This window comes from Accipiter gentilis, chromosome 27 (genome assembly GCF_929443795.1).
Source record: "Accipiter gentilis chromosome 27, bAccGen1.1, whole genome shotgun sequence".
NCBI classification, from domain to species: domain Eukaryota; kingdom Metazoa; phylum Chordata; class Aves; order Accipitriformes; family Accipitridae; genus Astur; species Astur gentilis.
Window position 1 is genome coordinate 1637762 of NC_064906.1, and position 17953 is coordinate 1655714.

At 45.1% G+C, this 17953-nt stretch overlaps 1 protein-coding gene across 11 annotated transcripts in view; it reads left to right on the top strand.

Annotated features, from left to right (window-relative positions):
* The first annotated feature begins 1750 nt into the window (after nt 1–1750).
* The window catches only part of MTCL1 (microtubule crosslinking factor 1), a 113733-nt gene continuing 97530 nt past the window's right edge, over nt 1751–17953 (top strand). For 6 of the 11 annotated variants that reach the window (XM_049830230.1, XM_049830223.1, XM_049830225.1 and 3 more), the window contains exons 1-3: nt 2182–2289; nt 14875–15099; nt 16603–16761. In XM_049830230.1, the coding sequence (XP_049686187.1) occupies nt 14902–15099; nt 16603–16761 (357 nt within the window). In that variant the 5' untranslated portion in view covers nt 2182–2289; nt 14875–14901. Of the gene's footprint in view, nt 2290–14874; nt 15100–16602; nt 16762–17953 lie in introns of all 11 variants that reach the window. The other 5 variants (XM_049830224.1, XM_049830227.1, XM_049830231.1 and 2 more) reach the window with 2 other exon arrangements.

Consider the following 17953-nt stretch of genomic DNA (forward strand, 5'->3'; position numbering starts at 1 on the left):
GGAGTGCCCCAGGGTGCTGCCCCCCCAAAACCCCCGGGATTGCCCTGCCCCGGGACGCACCGGAGGTGCTGCCGTTCAGATGTGGATGACTTGAACCTCCCAAGGACTTTCATGAGCTAAGCACACATTTACCACCTTCGTTCGACAGATAAGGGAGCCACTGCGACTTGTCCAAGGTCCCGCTGTGACCGAGTGGAGGAGTCAGAAACATTCTGGCTGCTGCTGCTCTGCTCTACCCATTAGGCTGTGCCTCTTTCCCACGCTTGAGCTTCTCCTCCCTTTCATTTACTGTCCGGGTGCTCTGCAAATGCAAGGGCTCTAATTTCATATCCCCGTGCTCCAAAAGGATGGGTCCATGCCTTTTGTAGTTTAGCCACAGCCACAAACTTGCCGGTTCCCTCGGATACTCAGCCCTTCCTCTGGGTGAACCTGGGTCCGCCTTGAGCAAAGAGATAATGTGGTGGCTGTTGTTCTGTTGCTGCCAATCTCCGGAGAGGGGGTTTTCATGAAGCCTTAGCTCAGAAAAAAAAAAAAAAAAAAAAAAAAAAAAAACCAACCAAAAAAACCAAACCGAAACAAACAAAAACCCCCAAAACCAACAACCAACCAACCAAAAAAAAAAACCAACCAGGGGCAACGATATACAGCTTAGGGCTGGGAAATGAAAATTTCTGCCCAAATGAGGCTTTCCGATAGGAAGCGGCTGGCGGAGGCGCCCCTATAATAAAGCATGCGAGGGAAGTAGTTTGCAGGGAGAGCAGCCTGGCTCGCTGACAGAGGGGGCGGATCCTGCGCACAGGCGGGCAGCGCCGCGCCGCGCCGGAGCGGCCCCAGCAGCAGCGGGGCTATTTCGGGAGCCGGGCGGAGGCGGCGGCCGGAGCTGGGGCTGGGGGCAGCGGGGAGCCATGGGGTTAGCGGCGCCGGTGGGCTGAGCGGGGGCTTGCAAGCGGAGGCGAAGGCAGCCGGGAAACACGCCTTTGCCTCAGATTGAGGGGAAAAGTAGGGGGGTTTGGGGCCGCATCGCAACTTGAGCTGCATCAAGCTGAGCCAGGCAGAGAGGGGAGCGGGAGGGGAAGGAGGAGGAGGAGGAGGAGACGGCTGCCACCGAGGGATTTGGGCTCGTTTTATTGAAACACATCAGTGATCGGGAGAGAGCGGCGAGGAGGAGGAGGAGGAGGAGGAGGAGGAGGGGGTGAGGGGGCAGGAAGAGGGGGGTCGAGAAAGAAAAGTGTGAGGGCTGTGGCTGGGAGAAGCAGAAGTGATGAGAGAGCGAGCGGGGAGGCTGGAGGAGGCTGCCTGTCCTGCTGCTGCGCCCCGCGGGGACCGCCGCTCCTGCCGCCGCCGGGCGCCCCCGCGGCCGCCGCTGCCGCCCCGCCGCCCCTGGCCCGCGCCATGGAGGCGCTGAACGGCCCCGGCCCCGGCCCGGGGCCCGGCGACGCGCTGCGGCCGCCGCCTTCGCCTTCGCCCGGCCACCACCACCCGCACGCCGAGAAGAGGAGGCTGCACCGCGCCCCGTCGCCCGCCAGACCCTTCCTCAAGGACCTCCACGCCCGCGCCGCCGCCACCAAGCCGCCGCCCGCCCCCCCCAAGTCCCCCGGCCTCCCCGCCCGGGCGCCCCCGTCGCCGCACCCGGGTGCCCACCCGCCGGCCGCGGGGCTCCTGGCGGCGCCGGGCCGCCTCTCTCGCCGCCCCGCCGCCCCGGGGGGCAAGGCCGCCGCCGCCGCCGCCGCCGCCGCCGGCAGGGCGGGCGCCAAGGCCGCCCCCTGCGCCAAGCGGGCGGCCCGCGGTCCGGAGCCGGGCCCCGGCGGCCGGGGAGGGGGGCGGCAGCCCGGCGGCGAGGCGGCCCCGCCGCCCGGCAAGGGCAGGAAGGGGAAGCGGGGCGCCGCGGCAGGCAGCGGCCATGCGGCGGCGGCGGCCGCGCTGGCCCGCGTCGGCCACACGGACAGCAGCTCCGACCTCTCCGACTGCCCCTCCGAGCCGCTCTCCGACGAGCAGCGTCTGGCCCCGGCCGCCAGCAGCGACGCCGAGTCCGGCACCGGCTCCAGCGACCGCGAGCGGGACCCGCCCGCCGCCCAGCCCGCCGCCGCCGCCGCCGAGCCGACCCGCACCGGCACCGGGCCCGGTCGCGGAGCCCTGCCGCCACCCGGCCCCCGCGGGGATCCGCTGCCCGCGCCCCCGGGCGGTGGGCGAGCCCCGAGCCGCGGGGAGCCGCCTGCGGCGGCGGCGGCGGCTCCGGAGGAGCTGCAGCGGGAGGTGGAGGAGCTGCGCTCGGAGAACGAGTACCTCAAGGTGAGCATCGGCCGCGGAGCCCGGCCTCAGCGGGTCCCCGCCCCGGGAAGGGAAGGGAAGGGAAGAAGGGAAGAAGGGGGAGGCACTGGTAGCGGCGCAGCCCCTCCTGGCCGGGACTGCGGGGTCCGCGCTGGGGGTGGCGAGTGGATTCGCTCAGTCTGAAGTCACCTCCCGTGGGACCCCCCGCCCCCCCCCCGGACCAAATGCCCAATTTCACCCGTGGGAGAGAAATAGGGGCAGGGAGGGCCAGCCGGGCGCCTCGGGGCTCCCCCGCAAAGCGGGGCCGTGGCACGGTTTAAGGGCAGATAAGGGACTTAGGCGTGTGATCGCGGCTCCCTGGAAAAGCCCGAGTCGTGGAGGCTGGATGAACGCAAGTCCGGTGCAACACGTACTGTGGCAATGTTAACGTCTGGTTGGTGTGGTGGTGGCTCAGAAAACCCCAACTCTTTCTAAAGCACTGCAAACACCCTACCGGTTGGCAAGACCTTGCTTTCCAGGAACTGTTTTCCTCAGTATCACCCTTTAAAAAAGACGAAGAAACCGGTTCCTTCATTTGATGTGGAAGGGATGACAGCATTATACTGTTTGTTTATTGTGTTACTTTATCGCTGGAAAGTGGAGCCACTCGTTGTGAAGTACTAATAGAATAACAAGAGCAGCAGTAAAAAGTGTCATTGCACCCTTGTACAGGTAGAAAAAATACACCTATGTGCATTCATCCTCAGAGAAACAGAAGAGATAAATTCAGGCATGCTCTGAGCTGGGTTGACCTGGGGGAACCTTTAGTTGGACTTGCGCTTACAATCTGATCTTTTGGCACAGCAAAGAGTCTACATCCATAAAGATCTATAAATAAGATAAACTGAGATAATCATGTAACCGCAGCTACTGTACCATTTGACTCTGCTGCTGGTAAGAACCATCTTTGTTCCCTGATTTTGGCAACACCCTGTTGTCAAGAAAAACGACCATGGAAATCCATGGGAGTTTTGCTAGGAGAAAGACTGGAGTTGGGTATAACCTTGGGAGAGAAGGGTGGTAAAGATACAGACGGGGCTTGTTAAGGGGTTTTGGCTGAGGGACAAGAAGCAATATTCAGCATAGCAAAAGGCTAACAGCAGGGGTGCTGCAAGGTTCTTTGCTGGGTCTGGTGCTGCTTAATGAACTGGAAAAAGGAACGAGCAATGATACAGCAAAATTTTCAGATGACATTAAGTTTTTTTATCTTAAGTGGAGCCCAGCAAAGACCAGACAGAACTTAATCGTAGACTTAACCCCAGAGGAATGAGTGAAAAATGAAGGCAGAGGATGGGAAATAAATCTCAGTATTGAAAATTTGAAGCACTCTGAGAGAAGAAGGACTGAGTATGCACTTTTCTGGATTTTAAATGCATTGTGTTAACTCGGGAGCATCATGAGAGAAGGGGCAATGAAAATCTCTGCTCAATGTGAAACTGCAGGCAAAAATTATGTTAGATTTCAGGGGGAACTGAACAGAGAATAACAAAGAAAACATTATAATGTTTTATAGATCTGTAGCTGTTACACAGATCAGTGGGTGTACCTGAAATACTGTGGGCACTGCTGGTCATCTAGAAATTGATAATACAGAACTAGACCAATAAAAATTATTGGCGCGTAGCAAAGCTTTTATAGCACTCATTGGATGGAAAACTCCAGAGTGCGTTAGGGAAATGTAATATTCTATAAAGTGATGAGCAGCATAGAGAACCTTTATCAGAAGCTTCTGTTCTACTTGACAGCCCAGAAATGAGGAGATGTAATGAAATCAGACTTTGTAATAGGAATTGCTTTAGGAGCAGGTAAACTGGCATTGCCATCAGAAGTCATGGAGGCCAAAAGCCTGGGAGCATCTCTTTGCATTACAGGATTTGCACAGTTATAGTACTTAAACTTTAACCCATTATGAAGAATGTGTTAAGTCTCATGTTTCATATTGAAAGTAATTTTTAACTATGGGAAACTGAAAAAGAGTTTGTCTGAATTGTCTAGGACTGACCACTGTTAGGGTGTCCCGCTTTATGGACTTTCTGATCATGGGACCGGATTGACATTGGCAAGTCCTAGGTAAAGAACTTTATTCTACATCATTTCAAACTTCTCACCCTGTGCAACAGTGTCTTCAGGTCTTTCACCTTGATGTCTTCATCATCTACAGCAATTGTGTCCCAACCCTTCTTTGATTTGGACTATGACTTTTTCAGGCTACAAGTATTTCTGAGAATAGTAGGATAATACAGACTGGTTTCTTGGGGCTCTGTGTCTCAGCTGACTTCCAGTGGGCATGTCATCGTACCTGGAAAGCCATGAGCTCACTCTGTTGCCTCTCCTGAGGGGACTGAGTACATGGTTTGTCTGCTTTCCTTGGCCACCTGGGTACATGAAGTCTTAGCAGTTCTGCTCCTCTCTCAAAATGGTTGGAAATAGCCCAGTAGTGCAAAAGTTACTAGGAGAATTCCCAAACTTCATTTTCCTTTCCTAGGGAAACCTATAAAAAAATTCTGCAAATTAAAACCACAGCATTGCCTGAGTTGTTTACTTGTGGGTTTGCTCCTCGTGTTTTTTACAATGCAGTTCTCTTGGTAGGTATTGGAGTGAGATGTGTTTCTCCTTTAACTGGAGGGGACTAAGGGATAACAGGGAAGCTGTCAGCTGTAAATAGACAAGTGATTAGATAAATCCCAGAAGAAACTGTTAATTTCCTGAGCTTGGCCATATGCCGAATTTTGTAGTTTTCACTCCTCCTTATCCTTCCCTGCAGCTGGAGTGCAACAGTAAGTGTGCATAATTTTAAAGCCTGTTTCAGGGAAATTTATTTTTCACACAGGAAGGTCTTTCACATCTCTTTCATGTGTCTGGAACATAGGTTATAGAACACAGTGTATATATATATACACATATACGTAGACTTAGTGTTAAAGATTACTGGATATTAAAGGGCTACCAGAAAAACCAAAATGAACATAATCATTTGTTTTTATTTCTACTCAAGAAGTGCTAGAAAGTCTCCCAGAATGCTCCATGGAAGTCTTTGCAGGGCAAACTGTTGGTGCTGCAGACGTCTCGGACTCATACACTGTGAGCCAGATCTCAACCTGATATCAAATTGCCACCTTATATATTTCCAGGGATTGTGATTTTACCCTAGATGAGACTTTGGCTCCAGCAGTGGCCAACTACCAGTAAAGTTAAGCCTGTGGGTGAAGTAGTTGAGGAGAAGTGTTTACATTGATTTCAGTTTCATATAGTTCTTGCATAACCTTATTTCAGCTACCTATGGGGCAAGACTGTAATATTACAGCAGCATTTAAAAGGTATCACTTATTTGTTGATGTGTAAGAGTGAAATTATGTCGTGGTGCCTGACTCTGTGGAGTCAGGAGGTCACCGGTAAGTGCTAGTGGAAGGTAAAGTTTTAGTCATTGCTAGTCCTGTTAGTAATAGCAAAATGCTGCCCACACAAGCGGTTGTTTTTCAGGATTACTTTAAAGGTGTCCAGCACATGGAGAAGTGTCATGCACTAGGCAAGTCCTTGGGAAATTTTGAAAGAAGCTCCTTGTGGTGTAGAGCCCTTGAAAGGATGAGGGATCCTGAGGAAGAGGGCCTAAATTTTAGCAATTAAAAATGTTCTTGCTTTATCTTGTCCAAAGTTTAGTTCAGACAGTTTTAATTAAATAAACATGCTAGCAGAAACAGCAGTGGTATTTTAGTCATGATACATGCCCCTTTTCTCTTTACATCCTTCATGGCCACAATGTGAAAGCAGCCTCCTACTGGAGGCATAGCACTTTGTACAGCCCTTAAAATGAAACTCGTGCTTGCTCTGCTCTGCTTTACTGGGCCTCCTCTTTGTGCATGGGTTGGTGCAAGTTCAACACAGCAGAAACGCTGCTACAGTGCAGGCTAGCACAAAAATATATTCTAAACTATGTTGGATTTATTAGATAATCATCTAGTTTATCTTGTTTTGTCTTTATTCTTTCTATATTCCTTTTTATCTGTGACATATGCTGGATATAAATCAAATAAGGGGCCACTCCAGGCTCCTTATTCCACTCTGATACATCTAAAGAACCTTCATTTTTGTTTAAAATCACAATGTGTGTCATATGAGGTTACATTGTATTTCTTGGCTCCCTTGAAACTGTAGATCTTTGCATCCATAGGCTTGAGATGAACTCATGAGGAATGAATGATATCACTGTTTGTTTTGCTAACCTGATGGGAGTTGTGTATGTCAAAGGGTTTTGCAAAAATGATGTGAAGTGATGGGACCAATTTTTCTTCCATTTAGTGAGGGTTACTGGGGTTAGCAAAACAAAGTTCGTCCCCCATCTCTGCTTGACATGCTGCTTTGCCCACCTGGTGACTGGCAGTCCCGAAGAGAACGGAGGTGATAACCCTGCCTGGGGCACAAAACCTGTGTGGCCAGGCTTGGCTGGAGGGACAGTCAGCTGTCGGAGGGAGATGTCACTCTGGGGAAGAATAGCAAGGCCATGTGCCTTGTTAACTCCAGCTGTGTCCCTGTCAACCCCTGCGCTGCCTGGACATTAGCGGCGTGATGCACCAGGCGATAGTTTCACTTGGTGGCCCTCAATAGATGATATCAATGTTGCCCCAGCCAGATGACTGCTCGAACGGCTTCAGCTGCTCCAATCAAGGAAACGTGTTGAAACAATACTGGGGCTAATGCTTGAATATAGCAGAAAAGCTGCCAGATGCTGCTCTTGGATCCTGCAAACTTAAACCAGACCTGAAGTCAACAGGTGCTCAGGGTCCTACAATTTTTCAGCTCTCATCTCGTTTTGTGCACAAGCTTCAAACAACGCTGGATTGGTGCACGACTTGTAGTTTGGTTTGAGAGGTAAACAATAATATCAGGGGCCCAGGAACTTTAGGTTCATTAACATATTTTGCAAGAGGCAAAAATAATGGTTGTTGCTTTCTTGCCAACCAAAGCCTTTTAGAGCATATTTATCCCTACTGCAGTTCTGATGTAAAGTGATATGGGGGATGTGTTTATTCCTTAGCAGCAGCAGCATCTCCTACATACAGACAGTTTGAGATATTTAAAATACAAAAACAGAGATTACGTAAAATCACAGTTCATGAATCTTAGATTTATCAAGGACTTTCTAGAAGTTCTGGATTCGCCAGCGCAATAGCAGCTACCCACCATAATTTCTGCCCCTGCTCCCTTCCTCAGTCTCCCCTCTTTTGATTTAATGTGTATTAAACAACCTTCTATTTAGAAAATAGTACTGGCATAATCTATAAAAATGACTTTTGGCTAAATTAATAAATAATTAGATTTTTTACATAGACAATTTAATTTCATCCTTCATTTGCATTTTTTAAAATACTGTACAGTTTATTGGTTTTGTACATTTTTGGCTTCCTAGTTTGCAGATGTTTCCAAGTTAGTGTATAATTTCTGGACACTGATGTGTTCTAATGCACTGGAGCCTAAACACTTCCAGTCTGCTAATATACGTAACTGTAAATGCAATAGTAATGAATTCAGTATCCATACATCTTTTATGCTATTTTCTGCATGTAATTTCTCCCTAACAGTAATTTTGAAAATTCCTTTTTTTTTTTTTTTTTTTTTTTTTTAAACTCTTGGTTGGGTTCTAGTTTTGATCTCTATTCACACTCTGAGTTAAGAGCTTTTTCTGTATCAGCCAGTAATTCAGCTTAGTGAGGGTAGATCAACAGGCTGCCTCTGTGATTATATGCAGTTTAGGGGTCTTACTTTGGACTGTATTTAGTCTGGCCCCTTGAACAAAACATCTCCATCATGCATGTGTTTTACAGTTGTCCAGAGGACTCAAGAGTAATGGAGCACATTTGGTGCACCCTTGGAGTGTAGGTCTCTGCTTATTTTATTTCAGAAGGAATCCATTTCTTGTGTACTCTGCGGGCTGAATGAGTGCACAGTTGTGGGGATGATTGGAAAATTTACTTTCAAACCTCATTATGGATCTCAACCAGACGCTCATCAGTTGTAAAAGTATTCCTGGTCACTTCAGTGGGAATGACTCATATGAGTATGGGTTACTTAGTGTAATAGCTGCATGGCCTGACTCTTCTTCTCTCTCCTTTTTTTTTTCCCAAAGAATCCTAAACAAGGCATATTCCTATAATTTACCCTTAATTATACTTCATTATAAATTAAATCAATAATAAACAAGCATGACATCAGTGGAGGTATTAATGAGATAATGGCTTCTCTTCTGACAGGCAAGTCTTCTATTTGCACAGTACAGATGTGAAATGACACCATCAGTATGTATTTGGGCTATGCAGTGATGTAAACTGCACGCAGGCTTTCCCCTTTCAGCCAATTCACCTTGGCTTGGTAGACCGACAGGGAAACAGTGAATCCTAATTCTGTTGCTTTTGCACTGAAGTCTAGGGGAACCCTGCAAACGGAGCAGCTATTTAAGCGTGTCCCTGTGTTCATACAGCCACACTGTGAATTCCAGATGACTGATCCTTATTAGACCCCAAATAGCTGTCCTTTAGGAAGTCATTTGGGCCAAGTATCTGAAACTAGAAGTGGTTAGACTCAGGACCAGGAGCAATTTGGATTTCCACTGCAAATTTGGAAAGAGCTGCCAGTTAGAAAGTTATTTTCTTTCCCACACTTCCATTTGTTCTTTATGATGACCAAGGTGGAAAAGAAAATAATCTGGAAAGAAAAGCAGTTTAGCTTTTTCCTAAACAATATTTTTTCTTCCAGGGCTCTCTGCCTGGTGCTGTTCTAACTGAAAGTAGTAATGTAATTACTATTAAATTAAAAGGGATCAAGAGGAGGCTCTCATCCTGTACAGGAACGTACAGCAAAGTGAAGCTTCTTATGCTGGCACTTAACTTAGCAATTTCGATTCCCACTTTGAGATGCTGGAGCAGGTCCTCCCTGTTAAAGGAAGGGAGCAGGCTCTCAATTTTTTAGATGCAGAAAGAGGGATGGCCATTTTCTTACTTGTTTGTTTTAATTACTTATAAGTGCCTATTCTGATTTCTTTCTTCAGTTTTACAATATTAAAGTCCACAGGATGAATCTCAATACCTCCTGAGAGAAAGAGTTTTAATTCTTACTCACAATAATAATAGTAATAAGAACAATACATTGTAATGAAGTTAGGAATTAGTTTTATCTAGTATTTTCAACTGCCTCGCAGCCAAAGCATCTTTTTTTGCAAAGTACTGAGTTTGGGATTTTTAAGGTTCTGGCTTTGGTGCATTTACCTTTGGTTTCACTAGTGATTGAAATGTTTTCCTTCAAAGTGGTAGGTTTGCTGTTTTAGTAAGTAGGACCATCATCATTTCAGTTGTAATTTCCACTTCCCTGGGTCTTTAACATAGCTTCCTCTGTTTTGTGTGCACACATCACTTTAGAAGAGGAGTTTAAGCTGCCCTGGTTTTGTAGGTGTAATCATAACAGCTCTGACTTAGGAGATGCTAACACAAGGTTTCAGCGTCTACAGCAGAATCACAAGTACCTACCAAGGAAAATAAGCTCTTATGAACTGGAAGCATCTACACCCTTGCCACGTATTGAGATTATGTCTTTACTGTAACTAGTAAAAGATTATCCCAGAATCCATAATTGTGTGCTGTCATACAAAATCTGAGCCACATATCATCTTCCTATATTTTGACATTTCAGAGGTGACATGCTCCTATATATATATTTTTTAATACATAAAAATAGGACTTCATCTTGCTACTCAAAAAGATTTAATCTGTCCCATTTGTGGTTTTCCTCCCTGGGCTGGACCGACTATGTAGGTCCAAGCCCCAGGCACTGCAGTAATACAGCAGAAAGCGGGCTGGTGCTGCATGCAGCCCGTACGGCAAGGTTTCTGCTCCTTATATGGTCAAAATTGTTTGTGCCCTCATTGTGTTTGCATGTATGTTGCTGTGTTTTAAAGCTCATCCAAAGGATGCTGTGTTCCTAAATACAAGAGGTTGGGACACAGTCTGATTTCTCTGTGATGGTTTTGGGAGTAGAAAAAAAAATTGTGTGGAAAGGAAGCTCAATTCAGTCAAAAAAAATCTGAGAGGAGAACTGTGTGAGGTTTTAAAGTACAGCTTTCTTGATTGTATCCTAAATTTTAGTTTATCTGCAAAATTAGACTTGAGAAAAGCAAACTGTGTATTTATAACCAAAACCAGAGGTAAGCATAGCAAAACAAATCACAGACTTGCAAAGTCAGAGTTGTGCTGTTAAGGGAGATTGAGAAAACTTCAGTTTTCCTGGAGGTAAAAGGCAGGCCTGTCTCCTGAAATACAGCTCATGCCAATGCTTGCAGCTCTTTGGGGAACTTCTTTGGTGGGAGGAAAGACATTGGATTCAAGTCTCCGATGGAGACTGAGTGACTCTTAATGCTGGGAGAGCTCCCATGCCCACCGAGAGGATTTGGGAATATTAATTTTCAATGGGATGACTGTTTCAGGGATTATATTGTTTAAAATTATGTGAGTCTCACTTTCCAAATTTGGTTGTAATAAATGCTTTAAAGTAAAATAGTGTGGATTATTTGTCTTTAGAAACTAACCAGACTTACTAATTCCAAAACCTGTTATAGATAACAAGGAAGTTTAAGAGATGAGCAATAACATTACAATTGTTCTTTGCAGACCATTTTATACATGAAAGCCATTGCTTAGTTCTTAAATACAAACATCAGGTTATAAACCAGATCCCATTAATTTGGTGATGACATGTTTTCCTTTATTGTGGATTTGTGTTTCAAAATTCTCAATTTACAACCAAATTATTAATCTAACATTAGCATTCTGAAGATGATATTAAAAAGTTAATTGAACTTGAATCTAGTTGAGGTAGATTCAACTCCTGAGTCTGCAGACAGCCCTAAGCAATAACTCTGGTCCTGTTCATCCCAGAGGGCTATATTAACTCTGACAAGTAAAGACTGTGGTTTTGGTATGAGTACCTTAGCCAGAATACATAGTTAATAAACTGGCAACACAAAAGTGTACTCCTTTTCTTAGGTTCAAAAGCTACTGCTACTCTCTAACCACTTTCTAAAACCTTGACATTTTTCTTTTGCATCTCCATCTTTACTGGGTAAATTTTTACTTTACCACTTGAAAGTGTCTATAAATGCGAAGCATAGTGAAAAGGTGTGCACATTAAAAAGAAATAACAGGTCTTCTCCCCAGTTCACTCAAGCATACATTGCCATGTTTTTCTTTTTAAAAATATCAATCATTTATCAAAACTTCACCAGTGTGTTGTCTGTAAACTGGCCAGAGTAGTTGGCTATACCCTGAGGAGGAGTAGATAGGGCCAGGGCCTATCATCGTTTTGAAAGAGTCCTGCTGGGTTTGGTCTGTACAGCTCGTTTCTTTCCTTGCAGTCTGCTGTTTGTGGTTAATTAATGTATTTGCAACTTGTGAGGATGTCATTGCTGCAAGGATAACTTCTGTTACTGTGCTTACGCTATTCCTTTTCTGACAGCGTATGGTGCAAGCATGAACCAGCTCACTGGAGAGTAACCCTTGAGCTTTTCCATCCACACAAATATCTCACTCCTGCAGCTGTCCCAGGGAGACTGTGGGACAGGATGCCCCTACAGCAGAAATCTGAATATATTGAAAATGTATAGCGATATAGTGGGCTTGTGAGAAAACCTGTCTGTCCTTTCTGAGCATCTAGGGAGAACTGTGTAGAGCCCTTGGAGGGCTGTACTGGTGGAGCAAAGCCTCACTGCTGAGCCCAGAGTGGTCATTTTGGAAATAACAAGCCTTGTGCTTGGCCAAAATTTGACTTATGCTGGCTCAACTAACTGAAGATAAAACATAGCTGTATAAATACAGTTGTACAGATTTTGGTAGGACTAACACTATAATTCTAACATAACTATGCTAAGGAGGCTAAAGAAGTACAACATGTCTTCCTTTGCTCAGGACTGTGCTCAGAGACAAGATGTGTCCCTCATTTGTTACTAAAGCTCTAGTGGAGCAAGGTGAATACAGGGAAAACCACAACCGTCCATCCAGTTAGGCCACGGGAAGGGGGAATGGTTGAGAGGACTACCGGGGGATGTAGGCAGACATGTTCATGGAGGGACTGGACAGGGATGGTCCAGCCTGGAGGGGTGCTTTGTCAAGGGAGCTAACGCTGTAGCAGTGTCTTCTCTAATTGATACAAATGTGAATATTCTTCAGCCATCCTTGGTATTTCAAGTGTCATTTAGAGATCTGAAGTGAGGTCCCAGTGCAAGGTTTCCTTGAATCTTATTTAAGCTATGTTTTCCACAGAAAATTTGGTCTTTATAATATCAAATGCAATTTTAAAGAAAATTATTTAAAAATTAATAGTTCATTTCAAATATTCTCCTCCTGGCTCTTTTTTATGATTTTTTTTCCCCAACTTTGTTCAAAGTTAGTAGAGTCATAGTTTTCCTCTCACACAGTAGTTTAGTGGCTTGCACCCCTGTGCTTGGAAGACCTTATCATAGAATCATAGAATGTTTTGGGTTGGAAGGGATCTTAAAGACCACCTAGTTCCAACCCCCCTGCCATGGGCAGGGACACCTTCCACTAGACCAGGTTGCTCAAAGCCCCATCCAACCTGGCCTTGAACACTTCCAGGGAGGGGGCATACACGACCTCTCTGGGCAACCTGTTCAAGTGCCTCACCACCCTCACAGTAAAGAACTTCTTCCTTACACCTAATCTAAATCTACCATCTCTCAGTTTAAAGTCATTGCGCCTTGTCCTGTCACTGCCTACCCTTGTAAAAAGTCCCTCCCCATGTTTCCTGTAGGCCCCCTTTAGGTACTGGAAGGCTGCTATAATGTCTGCCTGGGGCCTTCTCTTCTCCAGGCTGAACAACCCCAACTCTCTCAGCCTGTCATCATAGGAGAGGTTCTCCAGCCCTCTGATCATCTTTGTGACCCTCCTCTGGACTCACTCCAACAGGTCCATGCCCTTCGTATGTTGGGGTGCCCAGAGCTGAACGCAGTACTCCAGGTGGGGCCTTATGAGAGTGGAGTAGAGGGGGAGAATCACCTCCCTTGACCTGCTGGCCACACTTCTTCTAATGCAGCCCAGGATACAGTTAGCTTTCTGGGCTGCAAATGCACATTGCTGGCTTGTGTTGAGCTTCTTGTCAACCAACACCCCCAAGTCCTTCTTTGCAGGGCTGCTCTCAATGCACTCATCACCCAGCCTGTATTTGTGCTTGGGATTGCCCTGACCCATGTGCAGGACCTTGCACTTGGACTTGTTGAACTTCATGAAGTTTGCACGAGCCTACTTCTCAAGCCTGTCAAGGTCTCTCTGGATGGCATCCCTTCCCTCCAGCATGTCAACCGCACCACACAACTTGGTGTCGTTGGCAAACTTGCTAAGGGTGCACTCAATCTCAATCCCACTGTCCATGTTGCTGACAAAGATGTTAAACAGTGCCGGTCCCTGTACCAACCAATCCCTGAGGAACGCCACGTGTCACTGCTCTGTCCTTGGCATTGAGCCACTGACTGAAACTCTTTGAGTGTGACCATCCAGCCAATTCCTTATCGACCGAGTGGTCCATCCATCAAATCTGCGTCTCTCCAATTTAGAGACAAGGATGTCGTGCAGGACAGTGTCAAATACTTTGCACAAGTCCAGGTAGATGATGTTGGTTGCTCTTCCCTTATTCACCAATGCTGTAACCCCGTCGTTAAAGGCCACCAAATTTGTCAGGCACGATTTGCCCTTAGTGAACATGAAGCCATGTTTATAAGAGTTTTAGCTCTGGAGCTTCAGTCATGCACAGATTAAACAAATGGGAATGATAGAGCTTATCCTGTTCAGCTGTAAATCTTTAAATCTGACTTTAGAGAGCATGTGCCACTCATGGTATAATATGGAATTGGGACAGTTCATGATGCCTAGAAAAGAATGACCAGGTTATTCCCATGGGCACAGGTTTTATTTCGTCCTTGTGGTTCTGTCACTGAAATGTGTGTACACCCAACAGAAGCCTACTTTCTCCCACACCCAACCCATCTGTCACTAAGCACACGCATGATGCTAGGCTCAAATGGGACAGCATTTTCATATGGAGCAGTTCGGTATTTGGTGTAAAGATTCGTTAAAGTTTTCAAGGGAAAATTTAATTTTTAGGAAGTGCTGTTGTTAAAAGGCACATCACACAGAGGTGCTGAGTTACTTGGTTAATTAGGTTTACTGTTGTCCAAATAAAGCAAGGAATCAGTTCAGACGGTGGCAAAGTATTATGCACTTTTTATTTTAATTAGAGATGCCAAAATGAAGGTGTTACGAGTTTCAGGAGACAGATAAGCATCTGGTCTGTTTTTAATTATTGAAGCAATTGTAAGAAATATAACAAGTATTCATTAATTTAGTTCAGCATAATTAGTCAATGTTGGGATAAAACTTCTGTTCCTATGACTTCTGGAGCTGCATGTTGCAATCTGTATCACTTCATTAGTATGGTATCCTAGTGAGCATGTTTCCTATTTTGCTCCCACGGGGGAGATTTAGAGGTATGATGGAGCACTGTTTTGACTTCTCACAGGATGAGCTGGATGAACTTCGGGCTGAAATGGAAGAAATGCGTGATAGCTATTTAGAGGAAGATGTTTACCAGCTGCAGGAGCTCCGGCGAGAGCTGGACCGGGCAAACAAGAATTGCCGCATTCTGCAATATCGTCTCAGGAAAGCAGAACAGAAAAGCTTGAAAGTTGCACAAACAGGCCATGTGGATGGAGAGCTCATTAGGAGCCTGGAACAAGATTTAAAGGTGGGTGAGAGATTCATATTTGCAGCGAAAGAGAGCAGACCAGGATTTGGATCCCTGCAATGGAAGGGAGGGTGACACATGAAACAGGAAGTAGTTCTCCAACGTCACGACCGATTTCCTTCTGTGATGGAGAACAAATATGTGGCTTATCATCATAAAAAGATGTGTTAGTGAGTAAAAAAACATGTGCTTAGATTCAAAATGAAAGAAATGCAGTCAAGTTACATTTGTGCATTTGAAAGATTTAAACAGTTTTGTTTTACTGAAAACCTTAGCATTGGCAAAACTGTGTAAACAGAACCTGATATGTTTTTCCCAATTCATGCCGTTTCCTTCCTTTTCTCTTCTTGCTTATGCCAAATAACTGAAAAAACCCCCTAGTCAAAGTTGCATTTCTTAGTGCCTAATGAGTTACTCATAACAGGAACAGACTGTTACACTTTTTAGCAAGGTGGATAGAGAATCAAAATGCTATTCCCATAAATCAAAAATTCCTGTAAAAATTATGTTCATACTGAAACAGTTCTTATATTTTTCAGAAATGTTTCCATCAAGGCCAAGCTTTGTATAGGCACAATGCTTATCTAGCTTTACTTGTCTTTCTTAATACTGCTATCTTGTAGCTGTTTTGAAAATGTCTTCTCTAGAGGGGGACTGCTTGCCACTAGAATTATTAAGCATTTTGTAACTAAAAATGCAAAACTTAGAACCTTCTGCAACTGGAATGATTGGTTCCCAGTAGTGAAAATGAGAGTGACATATCAAGTCATCAAACTTTTCAAAATGTCAGACCTAATTTTCTCTTTTATGATGGAAAACAAATGATAGCCTTATTATAATAGAAATGATACATTACTCAGTAAAATTCTTGTACACAGATTCAAGTGAAAGAGATACTGAAGTTTTTTAGTTTGTTTGCTTTGGTTTTGCTGACTTATAATTCACTAATTCATCATTTTGCTTGATGAATCACCTTTCCAAATGTTTTGGAGGAGGTATTTATTCTTGATAGGCTGGACTCAGAAAACCTAAGCTAGCATATATTTCTGTGCTTTCATATCACTCTTGCCTAGTTGTGATTGCTGCCAGAGTAGCAAATTTGGGTGGATGAGACTGCTTCATGGATGCGGCTTTGATCGATGACCTGTCAACTTTACAGTACAATTCCTCATCTTTTGTTTTATTGATGTGATATCCTGGGACTTTGATGTGTGGGTTTGTTATCTGCTTGTTTCCCCCTGCTGTTCATGACATTGCCTTAGCATAATGTGGAGAGGGAGCTGGAGACGGGTTATCAAATATATGTTCATCTTGGATTTCTTTATTAGAAATGAATATTCATTTTGATACTCAGAAGGCTTGGAGTCTTTCATCAACAGTCTCATAATTGAATAAAGAATCTCTCAGCTGTCTAGGGTTGTATTATGCTTTCTACTCTAAGAGACATACTGTAGCTGTTGCTCCTCATAGATCCTCTTCATGCATTTGTGCTCTTCTGACCAGGTAGCCAAAGATGTTTCTGTCAGACTGCATCACGAGCTGGAGAGCGTGGAGGAGAAACGTGTTAAAGCAGAAGATGAAAATGAAATCCTTCGGCAGCAAATTATTGAGGTGGAAGTATCCAAGCAGACACTGCAAAATGAGCTGGACAAGTTAAAAGAGGTAAGCAATAGTCAGGAAAGCCATGAAGAGCAATGTTGCTGGGTTAGATGGGAAATTTGACATGCAAGTGTCTTAGACATCTTTATTACATGAAGTGCCTACTGATATTGCCTGTACAATTGCCCAAAAGGTATCCTTGCCTTTTTTGTGTGTCCCGAATGTATTGGTAATTTAGAAACAATACAGAGATAGAGGAGTGATGCTGGGGCTTTCATCTGGGGCTTCTCACAGGGCTTCTGTCCCATTTTAAACTGGCTCCTCAAAGCCTCTCTTCCTTACTGGAGCAAAACTATCTTTGATTTGACTCCGGCTAGCTCTCACTCTCCTTTATGCAGACTGGGACTTCCACCTATTTAAGAGTCAAATGAGGTGTGCCTGACTCATGTCTGAGAGTATACTTCAAGTAGGCAAGCCGCTGCTTTGGCTGGTGCTCTTCAGTGGTGACAGTGGGAGCCACCAGCATGAGCTAGGCAGCAGGAATGTGGTCTGTAATGTATAAATAACATTGCACTTTAGGCACAGAAACACTGTCTGTTAAGAAAAGGGATCATTTCAATTGGAGCTGACACATAGTCATACTGGGTGAAGTGATGATCCTTGGAAGCAAATGAGCTGAGGAGCAGGGGACAGTAAAGGAAAGCCAAATACTAAGCATGGCTCCTTGCTGGAGCCCACATCCTGGTCTATAGCGGTATTTCGGTTTTCTTAGCAGTACAGCAGATTGGCAGCTCACAGCCTCCGCTCTGTTTTAAACCAGATTGAGGTAGAGCATTTAAACATAATGAGGCAAGGCATTTATCCTCTGAGCCCTGGTCAGATTTAGAAAGCTGGTGCAATTATGTTTTATTTTAATCTTTCAAACAATGCTTGAGAGTCAACTGGCACAAAGCCTGACTCAGTTTTATAAGGACAACCCGTATTTAGTTTCTCTGTGCATTTGGGTTATAAGGAGTCCAGTGCTAGAATTTTGGAGCATTGTGTACCTAACAGGACAGATCATCAGCTGGTGTAAATATCAGTGTTGCTCAGATTGCTTAGGAGCCTGACACAAAAGATAAATTCCGCATGATGTTTTAGCTGTTCTTCTCTCTCAGTGTTATTTCTGAATGCTGTACTTAATGGACATGATACCATGTTACAGGGTCTGCAGTCTATATTCCGTACAAAAATACTGTGTCATCCATAGTACCGA